This window comes from Antechinus flavipes, chromosome 3 (genome assembly GCF_016432865.1).
Source record: "Antechinus flavipes isolate AdamAnt ecotype Samford, QLD, Australia chromosome 3, AdamAnt_v2, whole genome shotgun sequence".
NCBI classification, from domain to species: Eukaryota; Metazoa; Chordata; class Mammalia; order Dasyuromorphia; family Dasyuridae; genus Antechinus; species Antechinus flavipes.
This window is the reverse complement of record NC_067400.1, coordinates 623035884-623059034: the sequence shown is the minus strand read 5'-3', so window position 1 is coordinate 623059034 and position 23151 is coordinate 623035884. Positions and strand designations below refer to the sequence as shown.

General features: G+C 41.4%; 1 protein-coding gene across 1 annotated transcript in view; it reads right to left on the bottom strand.

Moving 5' to 3' along the window:
• Positions 1 to 15572: 15572 nt before the first annotated feature.
• The window catches only part of LOC127557611 (immunoglobulin superfamily member 1-like), a 91595-nt gene continuing 84016 nt past the window's right edge, over positions 15573 to 23151 (bottom strand). Inside the window, exons 10-11 of the mRNA XM_051990920.1 lie at positions 16607 to 16644; positions 15573 to 16311 (exon numbers count right to left, since the gene is read on the bottom strand). Coding sequence (XP_051846880.1) covers positions 16180 to 16311; positions 16607 to 16644 — 170 coding nt within the window. The 3' untranslated portion in view covers positions 15573 to 16179. The remainder of the gene's footprint in view (positions 16312 to 16606; positions 16645 to 23151) is intronic.

Sequence of the window (23151 nt, the reverse complement as noted above, 5' to 3'; positions counted from 1 at the left end):
TTCTGCAGGGGCTGAGGGCTGCCCACCTTCAGCAGAGTGAATGTCGCTCTCCTGAGTGCTGACCAAGGGGCTGCCTGCACAGAAGAGTCACTTGCTTCCCAGGCTCCACCACCAGGCCTGGGAGGGCTGAGAGGGAAGGCTTGGGCAGAGATCCTGAGAGGAGAACAAGGTGAGGAGGAAGAGGAGGGTGGAGGTTAGGACACCTAGGTCAAATTCCTGTTCTGTTTCCCAGTTCCCCTGTCAACATGATTCATTCTCTGCTTGTTCAAGTCTCAGTTTGGTTGTTCAATTGTTTTTCAATCATGTCCAATTGTTAGGACCCAATTTAAAGTTTTCTTGGCAAAGACACTGAAGTCCTTTGGCATTTTCTTCTCTAAATCATGTTACAAATGAGGAAACTGAGACCAATAGATGTGTTGGATGATGTGTTCTGGGTCACATAGGTTGTAATGGTATAGAGGTCAGATTTGAATTCAGGAAGATGAGTCTTCCAAATTTCACTGGAGGGACCTCATCCAGTCTATGATCTCATGCATCTGATGACTAATGGGCAGGGAGATCATGGTCTCTTCCTTATCATTGGGGCCACCACATTCAAGGTCAGGGCTGAGCCTAAATCCAGAGCTCAGATCAGGGTCCAGGAGAGAAGAAGGCTTGTCTCTGGACTCTGTTACTCACTTCTCGAGTAACTCTGGACAAGTCCTTTTCTCTCTCAGGGGCTCATCTGATCATTAGTAATAGGAGGGTTTGGCCCCTCTCAACTCTAGGTTTCTGTGCCTCTTCTAACTCCTAACTCAGACCACACCATTAGTTTTTACCCAAGATCACAACAGAAATATCTCATGTCTTACAAGATCCCTGAGTCAGGGCTGGCCCCAGAACAGATCAGATTGTGTAAGTCCCCTGCCCTTGGCTCTGTGAGACCTCTGTCTGGGCAGAGAGCAGAGGGGTCACACTCAGAATTATTCTGGGGTCCTTATACCCCTCACCTGTCACCACCAGCTCCAGGGCCTCACTGGTCACTGATTGTATACCAGAAGCTGTCCTGTCCTTGTAAATACATCTATAGCTCCCAGTGTCCTCAGGTCTGACAGAAGGGAGGGAGAAGTCAGTCCAGAGATCTTCTGAGGTCTGGTTCTGTAAGGGCTCCCGGATCCCAGCTTTCCACAGAGTGAAAATCACCTCTTTAGGAGAAGCCAGTCTGGGCCTTGAGCACCAGAGAGTGATGTTGGTCCCTGGGGCCACCACAAAGCTTGGCTCGGCCCACAGAGTGGGTCTGGGTAGTTGTCCTGAGAAGAAAGGAGTACCTGAAGTCAATGTCAGATGTCATTTCTAAACCCCTCTGCTAACCCCCTGAGAGGACCAGCAGAAATCTTGTTTCTGGTCTCACTCCCTTAGGTTCTGTCTGAGTGGAGAACACCCCCATTATCCTGGAGCCTAAACTGAGATAGTCCAGAGGTTCCTTCTAGCCCTGCTCCAACCATCCCATTAGAATTCCTTGGATCTTATGCTGTCCCTCTAGCATTGTGGACCTCTTTGTGTGGACATGGAATGGATGCTTAGGGATTCCCATGACTAATCACCAAGCACAGTCAGCTCCATAGCTGGGCTAAGATGGGATGCTCTGTGTGGGGGTGTCTTCTTGTAGTAAATACAGCTGTAGCTCCTAGTGTCCTCGCTCCTCACAGATGGAAGTGAAAATTTAGTCGTGGGCCCTGCAGGGATCTGTAGCAGTAAGGGCTCCAGGCTCTTTGCATCCAGTAGGGCAAAACTGTAGTCCTGAGTGGGAGACTGTTGGAAATTTGGCACCAGATGGTCACTGTTTTTCCTGGAAATATCGAGGGTCCAGGTGAGACTCCAATATTGGGTTTGGGGAGGACTCCTGGTAAAGGATGAAAAAAGAAAGTTAATGGTGTGATCTCCTCAAAACCATCCAATCATTCTATGAAACAGAGTCAAGCAGGGAAAGGGTGGGCCAAGGGTGCTTGATCAGGGCCATTTGTACAGTTGTAGGCCTGTTTAAGACTCAGTATGTGGGCTTCTTGGTCACCTTGAGAATGATATTCTAGGCCCAGGGAAGCTATGAAAATACAGAGCAATGGAAGAGAAGCAACAAGGGGGGAGCTGATCACCCTTTTACACCTGCCCCTTTTCTTAGTCCCTTCAAGAGGCCCAACTCTGACCCTACAGCCAGGCCAGGAGGACCAAGAAAGGACTTTAATACAACATCACTAGCAAATCCAGACCTTTTTCTTGCATTTTAACTCCATAACTATGGGATAGGCAGATCTCTAGATTCCCCAGCCTCAATTTCCCACACTGTGGCAGGTCCTTGCCTTATCACCCATTGTACACACTGCAATGAAACTAGAGCAGGAGCTGCTAGAGGAGAATGGGGGATCCCTCTGAGCTCTGCTTTTCCTGCCCTCATTCTTCATCTATCAACTATTTCCTGCTTGGTGAAGGGTGAGCCCCAAAGATTTAGGGAAGGGGTCACTATTGCTACCTGAAGACAGTTACTCTCCCAAGGATCAGAGTTTTTAGCTCAAACAATCCCATTAGACCTTAGATTAGAAGGGGGGAACTGAGTTCCAGAAGGCCAGGATTTTCCCACAATCACCCTACCAGCATCTAGAGAGACAGGTCTGTGAATGTCATTTCACAGCCTCTAAATCTGAGGCTCCTTCTCCCTTCATCAGGCTATCTTCTATCACAGACCAGATCGACAGTAGCTTGGGGTGCTGAGAAAGGCTCAATGCTAGAGTGGACCCATGAGAGAGGTAGATACGGGTGCTGGGAAGGGCCAGGACATTGCTACTGATGCCAGCTGGGACAGAATCCTGGGGCAGCCAGGGTCTGAGCTGGGCTTTAAGCAAGTATAGGAAAGTGATGGATGAAGGTGAGAAGGCATTACAGGCAGGGAAAACAGGATGAGCAAAGGCAGAGAGGTGGGGCATGATGGGGGTTGGGAAAAGCATTTGTTTGGGCTAATGGGAGTGTAGGGAGGACAGAAGGGAACACTGGGACACAGAAAGGGGCAGGTGGGATATTGGTGGTGGGAGCATAAAGAAGCAAGGAAAAGTTCATCTAGGGAAAGTTTTCTCTGTAAAATCTGGGTGCCCCGGCTCCCAAAGGCGGCTGAGGAAGGAGCATCCTGGCTTATATGGCTGAGTCACCAAGGGGTCCTTTTATGATTTTGCAGATATGGGGAGGTCCCTGGGTTTGCAGCTAGGAGACATGGGTCTTAATCCTGTCTCTGACACTTAAAATACCACTGATCTGCTCGAGTCACCTTACCTCCTTTTCAGGCCTTAGTTTCTCCATCTCTAAAAGAAAAATCTTCACATGTGAGTTCTCCTCCTGGCAGAATTATTGAGGGGAAATATCTCAAAACTTTATAATCTTAAACTCTGAGTGCGTGAGGCCGGTGGTCTCAGATTCTAGGGAGGTGGTTTGTGAGAGGAAAGCGTTAATAAAGATTGACGGTTTTTCCTTTTACTCATAGACTCTCTAGAGACGGATCTGGGGCTCTTCTCCCAGGCCTGGCCTCCCTCCCCAAAGGATGGTTTGATACCTGCATCCCTCACCTGTCATCACCATCAGGGCCAGGGGCTCACTGTACTCTGACCACAAGGGCCCCTTTCCAGAGCGGCACCTGTAGCTTCTGGCATCTCTCCAGTCATCTACTTTCCTGAGCACAAAGTCTGCCTGTGACCACGAGTCATTTCTTTCCTCTCTGAGCTCTCCATCCATCCAGAGCTGGAATCTGTCACTCCCCAGTCGGCTCTGGCACCTGAGGGTCACATTTGCTCCCTTGGGGACCACAGGACTTGGGAGAGCCCAGAGAGTGGGTCTTGGGAGGATTTCTGAAGAGGAAACATTTGATTTTTAGGGATGTCTCTGGAGCCAATGTTTCTCCTCCACATCCTGAAGTCCCCCCCTTTCATCACCCCATCCATTCCTGGCAATGTTGCCTATTTTCCTCCCTGCTTATCCTGGAAGTGGATTTCTGGGTTGATTTGAGACAAAGACAGAAAAGAGAACATTTTGCTTTTGGGGGCAGGACTCACCCATCTGTGCCCTAACCTCCCAGTGTAGACACAGCCCTGTAAGAGAAGACCAAGTTACAGATGGCTCCCCTCCAGCCCATGCCAACTTCATCTCCAGTTCTTGCCAAAACCCCTGATCCTCTAATTCCACTTTGATCAAAATATGAAGGGGGATCCCTGTGAGCAGAGACTGGGTCCTGCTTTTCCCCCAATGATTCTGTCTCCTCTTTAGGTTTCCTCCCTGTCCTTCTGACAGTCAGCCAAGGGTCTTGGCACAATGTCCTTCGGTCTTGGCACAATGTCCTTCCCTCATCAGGTTTAACCTTGGAGACTCACCAATGGAGAGCAGGAAAGTGAGTGTGGAGTCCATGGTGAGTCTTCAGCTCTGTCCCAGTCTCAACTCTGCAATGGACCAAAAGTTGTAGTACTGGAGCCTGGCTCAGGATGTGGTGGCCAGCCCTTCTACCTCAGGCCTCCTAAACCCTGGCCCCACAGTTTCCGCTTTCATACTGATGAGGCTTATTTTTGCATTAAAATAAATGGAACCTGGAAAGACTGTGGACTATGATATTTCATGTTAAAAGACAATTGAAGGTGATCTAGTGTTTCCATAAATCTTTCCCACTTCTGTGAAAGACCCAACATTGGCCACAAAAAGCCTGAACCTGAAATCACTAAGATTGAGCACAAATGCCTAACACCATAGTACTAGAAGATTGACTTTATATCCTTCACTTGGGTGGTGGGTGAGTACTCAACAACAAAACAGTCGATTGTCTGGGCTGTCTTGTACTTCATCATTCAATATTTTCCTGGCCCAGAGTCCCATGAGATAGGTAATATCCCATATAAACACAGCTCGAACTCAATGACCATTTATCAAGTTTCTACTTTCTTGCCTTAATTATTGGAAATGTATAGAGAAAAAAAGAAATAGAACAATCCTTAGGGATCTTCTACTCTACTGGTGAGAAAAAACATTTATGCTTTATGATTTTGCAAGTTAAGTCAAATCTCTCAGATAAATGGAAGTTTATTAATGACAGAAAAGGTCTTGAAAGGGCACCAAGAAAATGTCAAGGATAAAGTGCTGGGACACAAGAGGCACTGAAGTTAAAGTAATTAAACATAGTGGAAAAGTATCTGGTAACCAAATAGTTTTGACCTCGGCAGTACATGGCTCAGAATACTAAGTAAGACATTCAGTTCAGTAAAAAGTAAGATTGGTAAATTTTCATTTAAAATTTGGAAAACAGGGAAAAGCACACATTTGTGATTGTAGATTAGATGGTCACTGGTCCGGTCTGATGCACAATCAATATTAATCATTCACTAGACTCTCTTATCTTCTGGGAATTTAAAAACAGAAAGATTTTCAAAGAGCTTCCACTCTCAGTTTAGATAGGATGTACATGGGATATATTTATGCAGAATAGATACATATAGGGTCAATATAAAGTAAATATATATCTGTGGGTAGATAGGTATTTGTCTGAGGAGTAAGTTACCACTGGATACTCTATTAGGAAAGATTTCATCTTCATGATTGTATATAAGCAGATTCTTCAATGAATGGAGGGTCCCTGTGAAACAAATTTTGGGGGAGAGGGCATTACAGATGGTCCAAACAAAAATATATCTCTATATAGATACAGATCTATGTGTATACATACACACATATCACAGTATACTGAAAATTTTAGAGTCAATTTTTCATCTAACCACCTGGTGGTTTTAGTGAATGGAAAGCTTGAGGTGAGACTGATGTGGTAAGACAACAGTTCCAAACATTGCTGAGATTGTGACCTTCATTTGAAGAAGATACGTTGCAAACTTAGGCTGTGATCATGCTGCTGTTGCTGCCTATTGTATTTAATCAGTGGGGAATGTGATCTTATAGGAAGAATTTGGAAAAATGTGGGGAACTCTCAAGTAGGGTGATCTGAATGATCCTTGATCATAGATCTCCTGACAAAAAGGAAGTCATTTGTGATTTATTCCAATTTTCTCATGTTATAGATGAGAAAACTGTATACAGGAAATTTTAGTGACATATTCACTGTTAAAAAAAATGAAAGACCATTTCCTGTGAGCACTGATAAGAGAAGTGAGATACAATTAGCCATAGCCAATAAAGTACAGGAAAAATGACTGAGATCTTTATTTTAAAAATAGATTTTCATTAATCTTTTTAGGTTTTTGCATTCTCTTAATTTCTTCCAGTATACCTTTAGCAGTTCTCCTTCAAAAAATATCTTCTAATAAAACTAATGATATTTTCAAGGGAAAAAGAGAAAAATGATCAGGAAGAGTATCAAATCCAGTCAATACTTTTACAGAAGCTTGAAAATATGTGCAATGTATCAAACTCATGAAGTTCCCCTTTGCAGAGGAGTGGGCTGTGAGTGTCATTTCATTTTTTACCTTAATATTTTTTGACTGGAATAATTTGGAAAAGGAGGAAGGGACTCAGGATTAAACTTATTGAGGAAGATTAATGCTTTGTTGATTAGTAAAGAAGGATAACCAGTTTCGATTGAGAAATCATTTGGATATTATAAATCTCAGAGGAGAAGATGATTTTAAAAGTGAAAAAATGATAGAAAGGAATATGCCAAGTCTGTAAATATGACTAGAGAATTTAAGAGACCTAACTAGTGCAGTGTAATTTGGAGAAAGATAATTCTACTACCATTGTTCTTGAGTCCCCATCAGTGTATCTCCATGCTATCAAATGAATTCAAATACTCTGGAAAAATTAACTTTGTGGAAAATGTATGTGTTCAAGTAAAAGAGTACTAATATTTGGAATAAAATATCACCAAACCCCATGTATCTTTGAAAAACCCTCTCATTTATATACACAGGGTTCAATGGAAAGTAGATTTAAGATTATAGAGCCCTTATCCAAAAAGATCCAAAACAGTTGCCAGATACATATGATTTTTCTTCCTGGATCCTTGAAGAGACCTGATGTTCCCCTTTCTCAGTGCGTCTTGGCTAGTCATGGCTTAGTGATGATCACATGCACTTATCATCATGATCACTGTTGTTCCCAGAACACTTGCAGAATGAGAATAAAAATTTCCAAATTTAGCATTACGGATCAAGAGTAAGCAACAGAGATATTATATTTTCTGCATTTATTTATTTACTATTTCTCATTATGTTCTAAGACAAAATTTTTTCTCATTTAAATTTTTTTTTTTGCTGAGGCAATTGGGGTTAAGTGACTTGCCCAGAGTCACACAGGTAGGAAGTGTTAAGTGTGTGAGGTTAGATTTGAATTCAGGTCCTCATGATTTCAGGGCTGGTGCTCTATTCACCATGCCATCTAGCTGCCTCTTCTCATTTATTTAAATTTTTTTTTTGAGTTTTAGATTCTCTTCTTTATCCTCACTCACAATTAAGAAACCACAAGGGAAATTATGCAAAACATTTCTACCAAAGTCAAGTTGTAGAAGAAAACAGAAATTCCCCACCCTAGGCAAAATAAAAAATCATCTAGAAAAATTACATTTTAAAAAAAGAAAGAAAGAGAGAGAGAAAGAGAAATGTTTCAATATGTATTCAGACATCATCAGTTTCTTCTTCAGGTATGGATAGGATTTTTCACAAATTCTTCAGGTAATCATGGATTGCTGTAAATAGCAAAGTCAATTACAACTGGTCATCCCACAACATTGCTAGAAATATTACTAAATGATAAAGAGGATGAAAAAAGTTTGTTATATTTAAAAAAAAACCAGGAAATAACATTTGATGTAATGAAAAAAATGAAGTTGAAAGTCAGCAGAAGAGTGGGTCACACCCTAATTACTTATCTGAAGAAGAAAGAGAGAGGAAAAATTAAATAATTAGATAAAATAAAGAAAAGAAAAGTAAACTTAAAATTTTAAAACCAGGACAAGATGTTACTATCTGTTAATTTCACTAGGGTAGCTATTGAAGATGAAGTGAACTGATTAACAGTGGAATGTATTCAAATAGATTAAGGAAAAAATGAAATATATAAGGCCTTTCTTTTTTATTGAAGGTTTTTATTTTCAAAACTTATGCAAGAATAATTTTTCAACAGTGATACTTGCAAAACCTTGTGTTTCAAATTTCCTTCTCTTCCCCCAGCCCCTTCTCTAGAAGACAAGTAATTCAATATATGTTAAAAACATGTTAAGATATATATTAAATCCAGTATTATGCATACATATTTATATAATTATCTTGCTGTACAAGAATAACATATTCCTGCTTTATAACATAGTTTTAAGTCTGGTACAGCTGGGTCCCATTTATTTGCATTTTTAAAATTAATTCCCTTGACATTCTTAACCTTTTGTTTTTCCAGATGAACTTTGTTATTTCTGGATCTATAAAATAATTTTTTTAAAATTAAAATTTTTTTAAATTTTTCTTTCTTTCTTTCTTTCTTTTTTTTTTTTAATAACTTTTTATTGACAGAACCCATGCCAGGGTAATTTTTTACAGCATTATTCCTTGCACTCACTTCTGTTCCGATTTTTCCCTCCCTCCCTCCACCCCCTTCCCCAGATGGCAAGCAGTCCTTTACATGTTAAATAGATTACAGTATATCCTAGATACAATATATGTGTGCAGAACCAAACAGTTCTCTTGTTGCACAGGGAGAATTGGATTCAGAAGGGAAGAAAAACAAAAATGCAAGCAGTTTATTTTCATTTCCCAGTGTTCTTTCTTTGGGTGTATCTTCTGTCCATCCTTGATCAATTGAAACTGAATTAGCACTCTTTATCGAAGAGATCCACTTCCATCAGAATACATTCTCAAATAGTATCGTTGTTGAGGTATATAATGATCTCCTGGTTCTGCTCATTTCACTCAGCATCAGTTCATGTAAGTCTCGCCAATCCTCTCTGTATTCATCCTGCTGGTTATTTCTTTCAGAACAATAATATTCCATAACATTCATATACCACACTTTACCCAGCCATTCTCTAATTGATGGGCATCCATTCATTTTCCAGTTTCTAGCCACTACAAACAGGGCTGCCACAAACATTTTGGCACATACAGGTCCCTTTCCCTTCTTTATTATCTCTTTGGGGTATAAGCCCAGTAGAAACACTGATGAATCAAAGGGTATGCACAGTTTGATAACTTTTTGAGCATAGTTCCAAATTGCTCTCCAGAATGGCTGGATGTGTTCACAATTCCACCAACAATGTATCAGTGTCCCTGTTTTCCCATATCCCCTCCAACATTCCACATTATCTTTCCCTATCATTCTAGCCAATCTGACAGGTGTGTAGTGGTATCTCAAAGTTGTCTTAATTTGCATTTCTCTGATTAATAATGATTTGGAGCATATTTTCATATGTCTATAAATAGTTTTAATTTCTTTATCTGAGAATTGTCTGTTCATATCCTTTGATGTAAAATAATTTCTTGAAAGTTTAATTGGTATGGCACTGAACAAGTAGGTGAATTTAGGCAATATTCTCATTTTTATTATATTTTATCAAACTTCCCATGAGCACATGATACTTTTCCAATTGATTAGATCTGACTTTATTGGTGTAGAAAGTTTTCTGTAGTTGTACTCATATAGCTCTTGATGATGCCTTAGCAGATAGATTCCCAAATATTTCATACTATTAACTGTTATTTTAAATGGAATTTCTCTTTAAACCTCTTGTTGTTGGACTTTGTTGATAATATATAAAATGCTGATATTTATGTGGATTTATTTTGTATCCTGCAACTTTGCTAAAAGTGTGAATTTTTTCTAGTAGTTTTCTAGTGTATTCTCTAGGTTCTCTAAGTATATTATCATATCATTTGCAAAGAGTGATAATTTGGTTTCCTCATTACCTATTCTAATTCCTTTAATCTCTTTTTCTTCTCATTGCCCAAGCTAACTTTTCTAAAAAAATACTGTGATGGGGTAATAAAATGGTGATGGGAACAACCTTGTTTCATGCCTGATTTTATTGGGAATAGTTCTAGTTTGTCCCCATTACATATGATTGTTGATGGTTTTAAATAGATGCTAATAATCACTTTAAGGAACAGTCCATTTATTCCTATATACTTTACTTTTTTAAAAATAGGAATAAGTGTTGGATTTTGTCAAATGCATTTTCTGCATCTTCTGAGATAAAAACATGATTTTTGTTAGATTGTTTATTGATACAGAAAATTATGCTAATAATTTCCTTAATCATTCCTGGTATAAATCCTACTTAGTCATGGTATGTTATCCTGGGGATGACTTTCTATTATCTCTTTGCTAATATTTTATTTAATATTTTTGCATCAATGTTCATTAGGGAAATTGTTCTCTTTCTCTCTATATTTTTAATTTTCACCCTATCTTATTTAGGTATTAGCACCATATCTGTGCCATAAAAGGAATTTGGTATGACTCCTTTCCCTATTTTTTATAATAGTTTGCATAGTATTGGAATTAATTGTTTTTTAATTGTTTGGTAGAATTCACATGCAAACTGACCCTGGAGGTGTTTTTTTTAGGAGTTGGTTAATAACTTGTTTTGTTTCCTTTTCTAAAACGGGACTATTTGGTAATTTATTTCCTCTTCTGTTAATCTGGGCAATCTATAATTTTGCAGGTATTCCTCCATTTCACTTAGATTATCAAATTTATTGGCATATAGTTGGACAAAATAACTCCTAATTATTTCTCTAATTTCCTCTTCATTGTTGAAAAGTTTTCATTTTTCATTTTTGATACAATTAGATTTTCTTCTTTTCTTTTTCTGACCAAAATAAGTAAAGGTTTATCTATTTTGTTGGTTTTTTCATAAAACTAACTCTTAGTTTTATTTATTAATTCAATAGTTTTTTTTACTTTTAATTTTATTAATCTCCCATATACTATAGTGTAGAGGTCAGAACTTTGGAGAAGTATATTTGAAATAAGGAGTTAACTCAGTGGAACTGATGATTGTAATCTAATTCACATTCTCTAGTTCATAGTTGTCTAGCACTTAGCATGATGATGTAATGGTTCTCTAAGTTCACACATAAATAGTATGCTGTAGTGATGTAATTACAATAAGTTATATAAAGGCTAACAAGGACTGGAAGAGAGATATTCTATCTTTGACATATTTTGTGGTGGCTCTCATGCCTCCTGCACTAAGATCAAGACTGGGCCAGAATAAAGAATCTAGACGCTATTCTTGACCATTCTCATGGTGTCTATCCTGCTGAGACCAAGGCCTATCCAAAGGATCTTCAGAAAGCTAGCCCAAATAATGCACTGCCAAAAAAAATATTTCTTTCTGTGTCTATTCAATTTTCTCCAAAGGTCTATCAAACCTAATATTTCTAGGATTCTACTTACCTCCTTAAATTCTTTATTATTTATTTTGTATTTGGATTTATCTAATTCTGAGAGAGCAAGGTTGAGGTCTCTGATAAGTCTAGTTTTGTAGTTTAATTCTTCCTGCAGCTCTCTTAACTTCTTTAGGAATTTGGATGCCAAACCACATGGTACACAAATGATTAGTATTGATATTACTTCATCATCTATGGCACTTTTAAGTAGAGTATAATTTCCTTCCTTATTCCTTTTAATTAAATCTATTTTTGCTTTTGCTTGATCTGAGATCAGGATTGATACCTCTGAGTTTTTTATGTCAGTTGAAACATAATAGATTCTCCTCCAGCCTTTTACTTTTACTCTAAATGTATCACTCTGATTTAAATATGTTTCTTGTAAACAACAAATTTTAGAATTCTGACTCTTAATCCAGTCTGCTATCCACTTCCATTTATGAGAGAGTTCCTCCCATTCACATAGACAGATAAAATGACTAACTCTGTTTCCCCCCAGTTTTACTTTTTTCTTCCCTTTTCCACTTTCCCTCTCCCCAGTATTTTGTTTTTGATTACCCCGTTTCAAACAACCCTATACTTTTGCAGCCTCTCCCCCTTTCTTGTACATTTTCCCTTTTACTTTTGTTCTCCCTTCTATTACTTTCCCTACTTCTTTCTTCCTTTGCCCCTCCTACTTTCCGATGGGATGAGATAAGCTTCTCTATGAAACTAAATGTGTTTTATATTCTATGAGCCAAATCTTATGACAGTAAGATTCACACAATGCTCATCCCTCTGCCCTCTTTTCCTCAATTTCAATATGTCTTTTTTTTTTTTGGGGCTCCTCTTGAGATGTAATTTACCCCATTTTAACTCCCATTTCCCTCTTCTTCCATTAGAATCACCTTTTCTACTCTAGTTTCTTTTTTCATATCATTGCAATAAAATCAAATTATACCTGTTCTAAGTATACTCATAACAGAGACACAGATCTCGCGAGTTTAACATATCAAGTTCCCATATAGGGATACGAGCTTTTTTACATTCAAAAGAAAGTTATTTTGTCTTTATTTTTCACCTTTTTATACTTCTCTTGAGTTTGGTATTAAAATACCAAATTTTCTATTCAGCTCTGTTTTTTTTTTCATCAGAAATGAAGGAAATTCACCTATTTAATTGAATGGCCATCTTTTCCCCTGAAAGATCATGCTTATTTTTGCTGGATAGTTGATTCTCAGCTGCAATCCAAGTACATTTGTATTTTGGAATGGTATATTCTGTGCCCTTTAATCCTTTAAAGTGGAAGCTGCTAGGTTCTTGGTAATACTAATAATAGCTCCTCGATATTTGAATTGTTTCCTTCTGGCTACTTGCAATGTTTTCTACTTGATTTAATAATTCTAAAGCTTAGCTATGATGTTTTTTGAAGTTTTTGTTCTGGTGTTTCAGAAAGTGACCAGTGAATTATTTCAATGGCTACTTTCCTCTCTGGTTCTAGGGTATATGGGCAGTTTTCCTTGATGATTTCTTGAAAGATGATGTCTACTCTTTTTTTTCATCATGGTTTTCAGGAAGTCCAATAAATCTTAGATTGTCTCTCTTACATCTCTTTTTCCAGGTCAGTCATTTTTCCAATGAGGTATTTTACATTTTCTTCTATTTTATCATTTTCTTTTTTTGCTTTTGTTTGATTGATTCTCGAAGTCTCACTGAGTCATTCACTTCCATTTGTTCAATTCGAATTTTTAGTTAATTATTTTCTTCAGTTAGATGTTTATTGCCTTTTGAATTTGGCCAGTTGAACTTTTAAATGAGATGTTTTGTTTATTCCAATTTTTTTTCCATTTCGTAGATTTTGGTTTTCAGTGAATTGGTTTCTCTTTCATATCAGTTTTGTGAGGAGTTATATGCTTTTTCCATTTCATCAAATCTAATTTTTAAGGAATTTTCTTCCAATAATTTCTGTTTTTCCCTTTCTATATCCTCTTGCACAATCTCATTCCCTTTCCCCATTTTTCTTGTAACTTTGTTTTAAGATCCTTTTTGAATTTTTCCAAGAGATTAAGCCAAGAGGCTTCATCTGGAGCTGGTATGCTTTTAGGATCCTCAGAGTTTGAGGTTTGTTCTTCTCTTTCCCCATAAAAGCTATCTATGGTCAGAGTTCTTTGTGATTTCTCTCTCTCTCTCTCTCTCTCTCTCTCTCTCTCTCTCTCTCTCTTTAAAGATTGAGGTCTGCTCTTAAGGCAAAGGGTCAGCAGCCATTTTAGTTTGCCCTGGGGCCAGTGTTGTGGTACTGGGTAGGCATGGCCAGGTCCTGCATTTTTCTGAGATCCAGTGGCTCACAATCAGCCTTTTGTATTTGCTTTGGGTGTCTCACAGCAAATCTGCTGAACCACTGGCCTGTAATCAGATCAGAGTAGCTCAAGAGCCTCGCAGTAGATTCCCCAGGGCACGGAAGTTTTAATGCCTTGGTTCCCTATCCCAGATCCCTCTCCCAAGCTCCCTGCCTTGTGGTCTGATCTCAGCAGCTTCTCCTCATACCTGATTGAAACACATTTTCTGAAGGTTTTTCAAAGTATCTTCTTCGAGATATTTGTTACATTCCAAATATTTGTGGGTTCGGTCACTCCAAAACCAGTTCAGAGGCTTAATCTGTTGTTGATTTAAGGGACATTAGGAGGAGCTCAGATGGATATGAAAATACTATTCTTCATCTTGGCTCTGCTCCTCAATTCTAGTTTCTGAGGAATTGTTTTCCTCAGCATGATTTTGTAATTCCTTTCCATTTGATCAAAACCAATAAGGATTTTTTTCCCCCAGTGGCTTTTTTTTGCTTTATTTCCACTTCACCAATCCATCAATTTACCATTTTAAGGTATTCTCTCCATGTTTTTTGAAAAACTGCTTTAGCCATTTGGCCTATTTTATTTTTATAAGCCTCTGCTCTGAGGCTCTCCCCCACTTCAGCAGGATTCTTTCTAACACAAGCCAGGTGGACAAAGCCTGGGGTGCTGCAAAGGGCCCCAATTCTAGAGGGGACTTATGAGTGAAGGCAGCACACTGAGAGTACCAAGAGCCAGGATATTGCCACTTGATGCTTAATGTTGTCAGGGATAGCATCCTAGAACTGGCATGGACTGAACTGGGCTTTAATCACATGTAGGAAATAATAGGTGAAGGTGGGAAAGGTATTATAATCAGGATGGAATGGATAACTCATCTCATAGGAAAGAGCGAGGAAAATAATAGCTCCTAGGACAAGGGAAAAGGGGTGTGGGGGAGAGATTAGACTCTCCTCTCATTGGAATTGGTTCAAAGTGGGAATAATATATATTCCCTTGGGTATAAAAATCTACTTTATCCTACAGGGAAATAGTAGGGAAGGGGGAAAGAGAAGGAGGGCTGATAAAATGGGAGGCAGTAGTTAGAAACAGATAGACTTTAAAATATGATGGTGTGAAAAGAAAGCAAAAGAACGATAAAAAAGGAGTGTAGTGTTCTTTTTCTTCTTTAAAATAATATAAGGGTTCTCTCTGGGTGAGAAAGGAGGCTTCTCGAGGAGATTTTCTGAAGGCAGTCTTAGTATCAGTTCAGATCAATAATTACCCCAAATGCAGCCAGCTGGTAAAAATATAAATGTTTATTTCTCCTTCCAAGTCTTGTCTCTTTCCTTGGGCCTGGATAGCTAGATTCTTAGAGGCCTATCTCTCTGGTTGGTTCCAAGAGCTCCCTCCGAATGTCTCCAAATCCAAAGATTTGTCCTTCAGCCTCTGCCTCTGCTTTCTTGTGAATTCACAAAGTTACATAGTTTACTTTGTGAATTTCCCATACTTGTGAACTCCAACGAGTAAAGGTGTGAACACAAGCATTGTATCAATTAGTTCTTCTTAGTACCTTGTTTCAGGTTCTGGCCCAAAACATCTTGTAAGATCAGATCAATAATCTATCAACTCTAATGAGTTAGCAGTTTGTAAAGATTCCAACAAAGGAGGAACATAGAATATAGGAAAATGTACAGTAATTATAATTGTGAATTAAGCATGTAATGAACTCATCAATTAACTCAAACTTCAAAGCAGAATGCATGAAATGTTAGCATTTGACAGTATGTTGTTTTCAAGAAACACACTTGAATCAGAAAGATAGAGTAAAGATATTTGGAGCAGAATATATTTTGCTTTATCTTAAGTCAAAAAAAATGCTGGGTAACAATCATGATCTTAAATATAGCAATTAAATTTAATAATCTATTCCAAAAGAATGAGTGGGTCAAAGAAAAAAGTCATAGAAATGATCCATAATTTCATTAAAGAGAATGACAACAATAGAACAATACAGCAAAATTTAAGGGATGCAGTTGAAGTAGTGCTTTGGGGAAAATTTATATCTCTGATGCAAAATAGGGGAAAGGAGATCAATCATTTGGGTATGGAAGTAAAAATTTCAAATTTAAAATGCACAATTAAATACTTAATTAGAATTTCTGAAAATCAAAGAAAAATTATTAAAATTGAAAGTAAGGAAAGCAATGAACTAGGAGCTGTTTTTGTTTTATCTAGTACGTTATTTTACCCCAGTCATATGTAAAAACCAATTTTAACATATTTAAACAAAATGTTTAAGTTCCAGATTCTCTTCCCCTTTTCCCTCCCACCTTAAGATTGATCTACTGGATTTGTACAAGTCTATACCACAGTGAATATTCCTAATAGTTATCATGGCTTAACATGGCTGTTAAGGAACAGACAAAATAAGGGTGAGAGAGAGGAGAAGAGAAGAAGGGAAAAAATTCCTTTGTAAAAGTGCCCAAACCTCAGTCTAAATATACAGTGGCATCGAGTGTGGCTTCTGTTGGTGTCTTCTTGGTGTCAGTTTTCCTCTTATTCAATGTTTTTATGTTCAGCTGAGTGTAAATCACTTCCTGTGGATCGTTGGCCATGGGAACCTGAAGGAGAAATAGAAGAGGGAGAGAACAGTGATGAATTAGGAGCAGATGTTCTTAATCTATTTCTGTGTCATGAAATCTTTGAAGACTCATCTGCTGAAAGCAATAGATGCCTTTTCATTCTCATACTTTTAGATACATGAAATATATCTCATAGAATTATGAAGGAAATAAAGGGCATTGAAATACTGTCATTGAAATGTTATAGAAATATTCACAATAATTTAAGATATCTTCATTTTAGAGTCATTGAATGGCATTCCTGGGGGTAGAAGACAGAATGGGGTTAACTCACCAATGGTCCCCTTGTTGTTTCCCTGGTCTCTTCTTCATCTGAAGTGAAGAATAGATTCCATCATTCCCAAGCTCCCAAGACCAGGATTCCCTTCTATTATTCCTCTCCTCCCTGGGCCAGGATTCTGTCATTTCCCCGAACAGATAACTTACATGGCCTTTCCTCTCTGGATGCCTCAGTATGATGGGGCTTGCAGGTATTCCAAGGAAGATAAGAGCAACAAAAATAGCTACAGTAGGAAGAAAGGGAGGAAATGGGATAAGAGGCTAGAGTTCACTCTCGAATTCTCTGCTAGCATTTTCCCCTCACCAGAATCTCTGTCTGCTTCAGAGAGTCTGAGTTACATGGGAAAAGGAAAAAGGGCACAATGGGAGGAGGAGCTGAGTTTCTTTACCTTCTAGGGATGTATTCCTGCAAAGATCCTGGTGAAACACATATGGGAAAGAAAGAAAAGCAAAGTCAGGGAAGACCTTGGAGGAAAAAGTTTTAGTTCTTACCCATCTTTGTTTTATCCTATTTTCTCCAAACTTACCCAGAGGAATGGACCCATGGTAGTGGAGTACAAGCAAGAGAAGGCAGAGGAGGAACAGAAAGAAAACACAGCTGAGGATGACGATGAGGTTGTTACTTGGCTCTGAACATAGGTGAGGGGAGAGAGTAAAGTCATCATGAATAACTGTGCTAAGCAATGCCCACATTTCCTCAATAATTGCCACTATATTTTCTTCTCTTACTCCCTTCTACAGCTTCCCATCACCAGGACCATCAAATAGTTGGGTACAAATCAGGCTGAGGGAGGGTTTATCTCTTGGAATAAGAGTGAAATAGACAGAAACCCGAATAAATATGTATTTGTCAAATATGACATAAGAAGGAATGCCTCATGTCCCAGCTCACACATTGGGTCCCCATTAGCCAGGAAATGAGGCTCTATAGAATCTTACATTATGTTTCTGGCCAGAAGCAAGGGCATGCTGTCAGTTCCTTTGTAGGTGATGAGGAATGGGGCAGGGACCAGTACCTTCCTGTTCTTACCTATTACTAGAAGCTCCAGGACATCACTAGACTGCTTCCAGAGACTTTCATTGGTGCCCAGCTGATACCTGCAGCTGTAATTGCCAGAGTCCTTGGGGGTCACATGATTCAAGAAGAACCTGCCCCAGTCTTCATGGGCTTCCACGTTGTGCAGGATTCCCTCAACTCCCTCCTTGTACAGAGCAAACCTAGGAATCCATGAGGATCCCCAGCAAAGGAGGATCACATTGCTCCCCGAGGCTACCTCTAGACCAGTCCAGGCTGAGAGGGAAGACTTGGGTTGTGCATCTGGAAACACAAATAAAAACCTGAGATGCTCAAGATCCCCGCCATAGTTGTGTTGAGGTTGGGTATGAGCGGGGCAAGATCATAGAGGTCTCTGAAGAATTCCTGACAAACCATTCCATTGATTCTGTCCATTCATTGCCCTGAGTCTGTTTCCCTTAACAGGGGTAGGTACTAAACTCTAGAGGGTCTTTGGGGCTGTCTAGAAAAATATGGTTGTTTCTCCTTCCATTCTTGTCCCTTGAGCTTGGTGCAGTTCCTGAGCTGGTCCATTCTTCCAACTATGTTTTTCCCTTCCTAAAGGATAACCAGTCCTTATCCCAACCTCTCCTTTATTCTGTTAAAAAAAAGCCCACATTTTCTGGTCTTCCTTTCAATCTTAACTTCTATATCTCTATTTTGTATATTGAGAACTTGAAGCCATTCTTACCTGTCACCCAGATCTCTAGGGCATCACTGGGCTCCGACACCTGATACGGAGCCATTCTTTCAGAGTAGACACAGGTGTAGTTGCCAGCATCCTTGGCCCTCAAAGAGAGGAGGGGGAAGTAAGCCGAGCTGCCAGATGTGCTCTGGCTCTGCAGGGGTTGAGGGCTGCCCATCTTCAGCAGAGTGAATGTTACTCTCCAGAGTGCTGACTGAGGGGGCTTCCTGCACTGGAGAGTCACATGTTGCCCAGGCTCTACCACCAGGCCTGGCAGGACTGAGAGGGAAGGCTTGGGCAGAGATCCTGAGAGGAGAAGAATGGGAGGGGCGGTGTCAGGACACCTGGGTCAAGTCCCTGTTCTGCCTCTTGGTTCCTGTGTGACCATGGCTCATTCATCGGGTCCATCTGAGACTCAGTTATCTCCTCTGTTAAGGAGCAGGTATGAATAAAAGATGTCTGCTATCATTCTATTCACAGCCAGCTAGCAATCTAAGCAACTGTCACACTGCAGGGACTTCACCTAGCCTATGATCTCATACTTCTGATGACTGATAGGCAGAGAAAGCTTTTTCTCATCGGGGCCATTACAGACAGGCTCAAGGCTGAGCCTAAATTCAGAGCTCAGATCAGGGTCCAGGAGAGAGAAAGCTTGTCTCTGGGTTCTGTCCCTCACTTTTAAGTGACCCTGGACAAGTCCTTTCCCGTCAGGGCCTCATGTGATCATTGGTGATGGGAGGATTTGGCCCCTTTCAGCTCTGGGTCTCTGTGCCTTTTCTACTCCTAACTCAGAACTCATCATCAACTTTTACCTAAGATCCAAGATCACAACAGAAATATCTCATATCTTACAAGATCCCTGACTCAGGACCGGCCCCAGAACAGATCGGGCTGTGTAGGCCCCCTGACCTTGGCTCTGTGAGACCCCTGTCTGGGCACAGAGCAGAGGGGTCACACTCAGAATTATTCTGGGGTTCCCACACCCCTCACCTGTCACCACCAGCTCCAGGGCCTCCCTGAACTCTGATTGTGTACCAGATTCTGTCCTGTGCTTGTAAGTACATCTGTAGCTCCCAGTGTCCTCAGGTCTGACAGAAGGGAGGGAGAAATCAGTCCAGAGATCTGCTGAGTTGTGGTTCTGTAAGGGCTGCCAGGTTTCAGCCTTCCACAGAGTGAAAGTCACCTCCTCAGATGAAGCCAGCCTGGGCCTTGAGCACCAAAGAGTGATGTTGGTCCCTGGGGCCACCACAAGGCCCGGCTGGGCCCACAGAGTGGGTCTGGGTAGTTGTCCTGAGGAAAAAAGGGTGCCTGAGGTCATTGTCAGATGTCATTTCTAAACCCCTCTGCTAACCCCTCGAGAGGGCAGCAGAAATCTTGTTTCTGGTCTCCCTCTCTCCCTTAGGTCCTGTCCGAGTGCAGAATACCCCCATTATCCTGGGCCCTAAACTGAGATGGCCCAGAGGTTCCTTCCAGCCCCATTCCAACCATCCCTTTAGAATTCCCTGGATCTTATGCTGTCCCCCTGACTTTGTGGGCCTCTATGTGGGGACATGGAATGGGTACTTAGGGATTCCCACTAGTCACCAAGCACAGTCAGCTCCACCACTGGGCTAAGATGGGATGCTCTGTGTGGTGGTGTCTTCTTGTAGTAAATACACCTGTAGCTCCCAGTGTCCTCGGTCCCCACAGATGGAAGTGAAAATTCAGTCCTGGGCCCTGCAGGGATCTGTAGCAGTAAGGGCTCCAGGCTCTCTGCATCCAGCAGGGCAAAACTGTAGTCCTGAGGGGGGGACTGCTGGGGCATTTGGCACCAGATGGTCAGTGGTTTCCCTGGAGATATCAAGGGTTGAGGTGAAACTCCAATGTTGGGTTTGGGGAGGACTCCTGAGAAAGGAGGAAGGAAGAAAGTTGATGGTCTGTTCTCCCCAATCCCATCCAATCATTGCATGAAAAGAGCCAAGCAGGGAAAGGATGAGCCAAGGGTGCTTGGTCAGGCCCATTTGCACAGTCCTGTAAACCTGGGGTATTTGGTACATGGGCTCCTTGGTCATCCTGAGAAAGCTGTTCTGGGCCTAAGAAGGCTGTGAATGTACAGAGCAATGGGGGAGAAGGAACAAGAGGGGAGCAGGTCACCCTTTCACACCTGCTCTCCTTCTTACTCCCTTCAAGGGGCCCAACTTTGGCCCTACAAGACCAAGAAAGGACTTTAATACAACATCACAGACAAATTCAGACTTTTCTCTTAGGTTTTAAGGCTTGAAAATCTCATCCTTCTCTTCCAAATAACTCCATATCTCTGGGATAGGCAGATCTCTAGATTCCCCAGCCTCAATTTCCCCACACTGTGGTAGGTCCTTGTCCTGTCACCCATTGTCAACACTGCAGTGAAACCAGAGCGGGAGCTTCTAGAGGAGAATGGGGATTCCTTTTGAGCTCTGCTTTTCCTGCCCTCCTTCATCATCTATCAGTCATCTTCTGCTTGGTGAAGGGGGAGCCCCAAAGATTTAGGGAAGGGGTCATTCTTGCTACTGCAAAGATGGTCACTGTCCCAAGGATCACAAAGTTTTTAGCTCAAACACTCCCATTAAACCATCCAGCCCATTAGAATATGAGCTTCATGTCATGAAGGGGGGAACTGAGTTCCAGAAGGCCAGGACTTTCCCATAGTCACCCCACCAGCATCTAGGGGGACAGGTGTGTGAATGTTATTTCACAGCCACCATATCTGAGGCTCCTTCTCCCTTCATCAGGTTTTATTCTATCACAGGTAGATGGACAGTAGCTTGGGGGTGGTGAGAAGGGTCCCAGTGCTAGAGTGGATCCAAGAGAGAGGTAAAGACGGCATTCTGGGAGAAGCAGGACTTTGCCCTTTGACAGCAGCTGGGACAGCATCCTGGAGCAGCCAGGTTCTGAGCTAGGCTTTAAGCATGTATAGGAAAGCAATGGGTAAAGGTAAGATGGGCATTACAGGCAGGGGAAAGAGGGTGAGCAAAGGCAGAGATGTGGGACATGATGAAGGTTGGGGGAAGCATCTGTCCAAGCTGATGGGAATGTAGGGAGGCCAGAAAGGAACACTGGGAGACACAACTGGGCAGATGAGATATTGGCGGTGTGAGCATAAAGAAGAAAGGAAAAATTCATGTAGGTAAAATTTCCTCAGTAAAAGCTGGTCCCTGCTCCCAAAGGCGGCTGTGTATGTCTGAGGGAGGAACAGCCTGGCTCATATGGCTGAGTCACCAAGGGATACTGAGCAGATGAGGGAGATCCCTGGGTTTGCTGCTAGGAGACATGGCTCTTAATCTTGTCCCTGAGACTTAAGGTCCCGCTGATCTGCTCGAGTCCCCTTACCTTCTCTCCAGGCCTCAGTTTCTCCATCTCTAAAAGAAAAATCATCACATGTGAGCACTCCTGCTGGCAGAATTATTGAGGGGAAATATTTCTAAATTTTATAATCTTAAATTCTGAGTGGGTGAGGCAGGTGGTCTCAGAGCCTACAGAGGTGGTTGGTGAGCCAAGACAGTTAATAAAGACCGACATTTTTTCCTTTTACTCAACGACTCTCTAGAGATGGATGTGGGGCTCCTCTCCCACGACTGGCCTTTTCCCAAAGGATGGTTTGATACCTGCACCCCTCACCTGTCACTATCAGGGCCAGGGGTTCACTGTATTCCGACCACAAGGGCCCCTTTCCAGAGCGGCACCTGTAGCTTGTGGCATCTCTCCAGTCATCTACTTTCCTGAGCACAAAGTCTGCCTGTGACCATGAGTCATTTCTCTCCTCTCTGAGCTCTCCATACCTCCAGAGCTGGAATCTGTCATTCCCCAGTCGGCCCTGGCACCTGAGGGTCACATTCGCTCCCTTGGCGACCACGGGACTTGGGAGAGCCCAGAGGGTGGGTCTTGGAGAGATTTCTGAAGAGGAAAGAAATTTGATTTTTAGGGATCCCTCTGGAGCCAGTGTTTCTCCTCCACATCCTGAAGTCCCTCCTTTCATCACCCCTTCCATTCCTTGTAATGTCACCTGTTTTCCTCCCTGCTTATCCCGGGAGTGGATTTCTGCATTGATTTGAGACAAAGAGTGAAAAGAGAACTTTGTGCTTTTGGGGACAGGACTCACCCGTCTGTGCCCTAACCTCCCAGTGCAGACACAGCCCTGTAAAAGAAGACCAGGTTATAGATGGCTCCTCTCCAGCCCACGCTGACTTCTTCCCCAGCCCTTGCCAAAGCTCCTGATCTTCTAATTCTGCTTTGATCAGAATATGAAGGGGGATTCCTGGTAGCAGAGACTGGGTCCTGCTTTGCCCCCAATGATTCTGTCTCCTCTTTAGTTTTCCTCCTTTTTAGTCTTGGCACCATGTCCCTCCCTTGCCAGGGTTAACCTTGGAAACTCACCGATGGAGAGCAGCAAAGTGAGTGTGGAGTCCATGGTGGGTCTTCAGCTCTGTCCCAGTCTTGACTGTGCAGAGGACCAAAGGTTGCAGGACTGGAGGCTGGCCCAGGATGTGGTGGCCAGCCCTGCTGCCTTACACCCCCTACTCAGGCCCCACAGTTTCCGCTTTTATACTGATGAAAGGGACCATGGTCCTCCAAGGCTTATTTCTGAAAAAATTAGAGTGACGTAAAGTAAATGGAACTTGGAAAGGACTGTGGAATATGATGGGTATTTAGTGTTAAAGACGGCTGACGGTGATCTGGGGTCTCCAGACACACATCCCTGTTCTATGAATGGACCAGCATCAGCCACAAAAAGCTTGACCTTGAAATCACCAGGATTCAGCTTCAAAGCCCAACCCCACAGCTC